The sequence below is a fragment of the Mastomys coucha genome, unplaced genomic scaffold, assembly GCF_008632895.1.
Source record: "Mastomys coucha isolate ucsf_1 unplaced genomic scaffold, UCSF_Mcou_1 pScaffold12, whole genome shotgun sequence".
NCBI classification, from domain to species: Eukaryota; Metazoa; Chordata; class Mammalia; order Rodentia; family Muridae; genus Mastomys; species Mastomys coucha.
In genome coordinates, this window is record NW_022196894.1 from 88,326,149 (window position 1) to 88,331,945 (window position 5,797).

At 44.8% G+C, this 5,797-nt stretch overlaps 1 protein-coding gene across 1 annotated transcript in view; it reads right to left on the reverse strand.

The window, feature by feature from the left end:
* Positions 1-5,797, reverse strand: part of Urb1 (URB1 ribosome biogenesis homolog) — a 61,474-nt gene that overhangs the window by 39,755 nt on the left and 15,922 nt on the right. Inside the window, exons 9-10 of the mRNA XM_031364363.1 lie at positions 2,851-3,046; positions 1,473-1,610 (exon numbers count right to left, since the gene is read on the reverse strand). Coding sequence (XP_031220223.1) covers positions 1,473-1,610; positions 2,851-3,046 — 334 coding nt within the window. The remainder of the gene's footprint in view (positions 1-1,472; positions 1,611-2,850; positions 3,047-5,797) is intronic.

A 5,797-nucleotide genomic window follows, 5' to 3' on the forward strand; every position in this document is an offset into this window, starting at 1 on the left:
AAACCAAACCAAAACAAAACAAACCTGGGCCAGGGCTGGAGGTGCATGCCTATAATTCTAGCACCCAGAAGACTGAGGCAGGAGTTGAAGGCCAACCTGACCATCACGAAATCAAAGAAAAATAAACCAGCCCCTCACTAGTCACCAATTCCTTTCTTGCCATGTATTCCCTCCCACTCTGCAAACATGGTGTCTCTTTTTGTTCATCCTTTGTTGCTGATGACATAGTAAGTAGGGCCGCAGTAAAGCCCAAACACATAAGGTCACTCAACCTTGGACTTTTAGCCTCTAAAGTTGTGCACAATCATACAACTTAAGGTGTTGGAATAGCAACAAAAGATGGAGTAACACAAAGCAACTCAGACCACAGACTTCTGATACGCAGAGCTCCCTAGTTAGAGAACAACCCAGAAGGGTGTTAAGGACCTCACTGACCTCAGAGACTGAGCAAGGATCAAGTACCCATAGGTCCTATTATCAAAAAGAGGATGGGCCCAGTACACTGTGGTAAGAAACAGGCACCTACAGAATGACGTTTCTGATGGAATATGGGGAACGCGACCAGAAATAAGATGTCAATTTTCTTTTGCAGTTTGTGTGTTTGGTGTGTCTGAGTGTGAGTATATGCACATGAATGCAGCTGTTTGCAGAGGTCAGGAGACACTATCAGATGCCCCGGAGTTGGAATTACAGGCAGTTGCGAGCTGCCCAACACAGGTGCTGGGAACTAAAGTGGGGTCTTCCAGAAGAAGAGCAAGTGCTCTTAGCCACTAAACAATGATACAAAATTTAAGTATCACTTTCCCCCCAAGCGCTGCTTCAAAATAGCTGTCCCTCAATGTAAAAGGTCCCCAGAAATCCTAACACCTGGTCTATCAGGCCCTTGAAAGAATTAAGAAATTGGCTAGAAATTTTGACACTATTTTCAGATATCCTGAATGAATGAAGTCTTACTGCAGAATCTTGCCTTCCTCTAATATTTTCCCATCCCAACACACCCTACAGAAGTGTAGAGGGAAAGGGGTCCCCACATTATGCTGAAGCAGAACTGAAGACGCCATGCTAGTCACTGCCAGAAGAAATGGCGAACCCCAGGGGCACAGCTGCTCTCATCGGTGACTTCAAGTTGTCTGACAAAACAGTCAAACGCCATCAGCAGGTGTTTTCAGGGACCACCCACAGTAGATGGCTCTGCAAGAGAAAGCTCTGTGTGTGTGTAAGTTGTTTTCACATTTTAAATTTTATTTTTTTAATGTGTGTGTTTTGCCTGAATGCATGTATGTCTGTGCACCACATGTACCACATGTATAGATATTGATAACAGAGGCCACAGAGGGCGTCTGATGCCCTGAAACTGAAGTCACAGATGGTTGTAAGCCAATACTTGCTGGGAACTGAGGTTGGGTTCTCTGGAAGAGAAAACTTACTTACTTAACCACTGACCGAGTCATCTCTCTTTCCCTGTGACTTACATTTAATGCCTGAGTGAACATGATCTTATTGCACACCAGAGGCACTGTGGTCACCATCACCATCGCCAGGAGTCTTGGCAAGGGGATAAACTCTCTGGTCCAAAAGGCCGGGGAAATCTCTGGCTGGGCCTCATAGATCTACAAAAAGGAAGAGAGAGACTGAGTTATGGATGGAAGAAGTACTATGTGTAAGTCCCCCAAATCCACTATATATCACTACACAAGCTGCTAGACCCAGTCCTGCTATCCCCGACAGGTGCCTGACAAACCACTCAATCCTTCTGAAGCTTCATTAAATCCTTCAGACAGACACTTGACACACAAATGTGCTCAGATGTCAAAGCTGGATCTCTATGAGATTACTAGGCACATAGTAATCAAGCTACACTATGAGGATTCAAACCAGACCATAAAATCATACAAGTGCCCCTTCACCAGCATGGGGCTGAACAGCAATAGAAGCAGCTCCCAGGATAGATGTTGGCAAAGGACAGGTTTTCTATGCATGGCCAAAGTGAATGATTCTCATGGGACTCAGGAGGTCTGTATACATAGGTGCTCTAAGAAAACCATATATGAGTCAAAAGAGCTGGCTTTACAGATAATGCCCAGGACCAAACTGAGGCATAAGCCAACAATCATGGAAATGTTACCAACTGAAGACCATAAATCAGAGAGAAAGCTAAGCCACACTGGGTGTCACTACTACAATTCTATTTGTTTTATTTATAGTTAAGTATGATCTGCAAATCCAAGATCCACAGGTCTTTGAACACCAATATGATGTTTCATATCCTAGAGCATTTCAAATTTCAGATTTCTAGAGCTGCCTCAGTGCGTAAGAGCACTGAATGCATAAATATATGGACCTTCGTTCAACACCTACATAAAATACCAGGCATGACTGTGCATGTTCTGCAGCTCCCCTGGTGTGTGGGGGAAGACACAGGAGGACCACCATGCCTGTAAAAACCTTGTAGAGGTTATACAGGATAACAAAATCCAGCCTACCCCCATCCATTCAAACCCTCCTGGTCACAAGCATTCAAGAATCGGCTATCTGATCTAGCACACACCGCTCAGACATTTCATTACTTCCTGCAAGTTTTCCTGTTCTGTTCAGACATCACTGATACCAGCCTAAACTGTGACTCCCAATGACCAGAAATGAGCTCAACTGAACCAAAAGGGAAAATTCCAAATCCAGCTCAGTGAGAAACCAATGCTACCTACCATAGGTAAGGCCACCAAATCCTGTGGTCTACAAAACCCTATCCCTGAGACAGGCTTCACTGTACATCCCAGCAGACCAACATGCCCACTGACTCCAACTCCTCAGATTGCCCTGCCCACCCAACAGCTTTGCTGAGCTCTGTACCTTGTTTAGCAGCTTCACATTGTTTAGCCAAGTGGACTTCACTCTTGGGAGAAAGGAAAATGTGACTTCCTTGAAGTATTTGGTCAGCAGGTCTGGACACACCTTCAGAATGTTCACCACAAGTGAGGCCACCAGCTCATCCCCAGCTGCAGTTTTCAAACTCAACAAGAAGTGCAAGAGTGTCAGGTTGCCTCCTCTGTTAGGAACAGAGACAAGACCAGAAAGGTCAGCAAGTCAAATTCAAATAGACTGAGCACTAGAGTCACTTTCAAGGACACACAGTTACATGACAGTAAGTACACTTTCTCCAGGGCACCCACCGACAGCCTGGTATGCCTTGGCCTGGGGGACACAAAGGGCTTTAATTTCCCTCCTTTACTTCTGAATGGCTAAAAAGATCTTTAATTCACCTCCCATGGCAACTGGAGCCCTAGGGAAGGAATCTTATGGGAAAAGAGTTATGGTGTCTCCAAACAGCATTAGATGATGAAAGTAAAGCCAGGCATGGCAGCACATTTCTGAAACTTGAGCTGTTCAAGAGGCTGAAGTAGGAAGACTGCTTTAAGTGTGCAAGCTCTAGACCAGCCTGAGCAACAAACAGAAGCAAGCAGAAAAACCTCTGACATTAAACCTTGAAGGGAAGTACCTACCCAGGTTCTCTACAGCTGAAGCTCCAGGCTCTATGCTTCATCTGCCAGAAGCCTTAGGACTACTTTCCACATCTGCTTGACCCTGGGTGGTCGGAGCATCCACATGTACCCAGGCTTTGCCATCTTCTCTTAACTGGCTTACTAGGTTGCCATACTATGGGCTACCCCTACCTTTAAAGTCATACTTGACAGTTATAGCTATTTGTCTTCGTCTATGGTCACTGCAGTGTCACAGCGGCAGTGTTGGGCAGTCACAGAGACTGGACTATCTATAATTGGCCCTCACAGTAAAGGTTGCCACCCCTTGCTCTATGCTGGCCCCTTGTCTTCAGTGATCAATTGGAGTATAGCAGCCACCATCCTAGACAATGAGCAGTCTCTGCTCTTACTTCTCACCAATCAGACCAGGAACAAAGAAATAACTAGGCATAGTGGTGAAAAGCCACAGAAACCTTGGCCAGGCAGAACAGGTGACAACAGAGGGGCTGTTTGAGCAACAAAGATTACCAGAGTAAGCTTCCCTGAAATGGTGACACTTGTGTGGGGATCAGAAGAAATAAGAGGATGAGTCTGAGGACTGTTGGAGTGCCCTACTTTGAATTCCTCAGCTCTTTCCACTTCTAACAGTGCACTGTTCCCTCCTCAGCCCCTAAATACAACACTTAGTGTTTGTCAATGGTTTCAAAAGTTCCACATTAACGACAGCTTTTTGCAAACTTCTAAGCACTTCAACTGATGCTCTAATGCTTGCTAAGTGACCATCTTTCTCAGGTAATAAAAGGGAAATCACATAGAGGCATATGAGTAACAGGCTTCTAAGAGTTCTAACATTGTACTGAATCCTAAAATCCTTAAGTTGCATTTTAACAGGAAAATGAGTTCATTGTGATGAGGAAAAAAAGCTCCTATTAAGTTTTTTTAAGAAAGTTAGGGCTAGAGATAAGCTCAGGAGTAGGGACTTGCTTAGAATGCTTAAAGCCCTAGGTTTGATTCCCAGCACACAGAATCACTGTGTTAAATAAAAACAGAAAATAATATTAAAAGGTAAAATAAATGTAGTAAATTAAATCAGAATAGCCTTAAAACAAATCTACAGTCATAGGAAGATTTCCCACCATGCCACCATGCTGAAGGTGTCAGTTATGTCCCTACAGCTGCTCCAGTTAGAAGTAATAAGTAACTGAATTCTTTTGTGTTTGTCTGCTTATTTGTTGAGACCGAGTCTCTTTCCTAAGTAGCTCAGCCTATCCTGGAACTTACTATGTAGTTCAGGCTGGGCTTGATCTCAGAAAGCCATCTGCCTCCCAGGCATGATCTCAGAGAGCCATCTGCCTCCCAAATGCTGGGGTTAAAGACATGTTACCAGGTCAGACTCTTAAAAGAAATGCTATGCAGCCAGGAGGAGGAAATAAATCACTAAGGAGTAGAAAGATGCGCATCTTTTACTATTGAACAGAGGTGGGGCAAAAAAAATATGGACATAAATATTACAGTTATCTGACTACAAAAATACGCTAAAAAAATTAATACCATTAGATTTGGTCCTTGTTTCTTTCCTGATAAAATCTTGCAACTGTGAATGAGGAAAGAAAACCACCAAGCACACTTTGAAGTCCTACCCACCAGCAGCCTGTTGGAGGAACGGGGGCTGCTGAGCTGCTGCATCCATCAGCTTTGGAGTCAAATTCCCTGCACCCAGTGTGACCACTGCCATTCCCAGGGTGCATGCGTGCCATGGCCTCTCTGTGGCTGCCACTCCCAGGGAGCATGAGTGCCGTGGCCTCTCAGTGGCTGTCAATCCCAGGGAGAGTGAGTGCTGTGGCCTCTCTGTGGCTACCTTTCTTTCATGCAAAACTGGGCTAACAGATAACAGAGCTCAGGGTAGCTATGAAGCTGCATCAGCAGGAGCTTCCCTTCCTGGGAAGGTCCACTCTAGGGGCTCTTTCTCTGATCCAGGGCTACTGCTGTCTTTAAATACAAACATGCACTACCTCCCCCTTATTTGTGTATCTGAATTACAACTGTGAGTCTTCTGTCTCCAAGGACACTAATAAATACACACTCTCTGAATCTCCTCTAAATGAGCTTAATCATGTCCATGATTCTGACTTGAAAAACCACAATTCTATCACTTAGCTGGATTCCACTGGACAGTCAGGATGTGTCACCCTTTAAGAAACACACACAGCTGGGCAGTGGTGGCGCATGCCTTTAATCCCAGCACTTGGGAAGCAGAGGCAGGCGGATTTATAAGTTCAAGGCCAGCCTAGTCTACAGAGAGTCCTGTATAGTTCCAG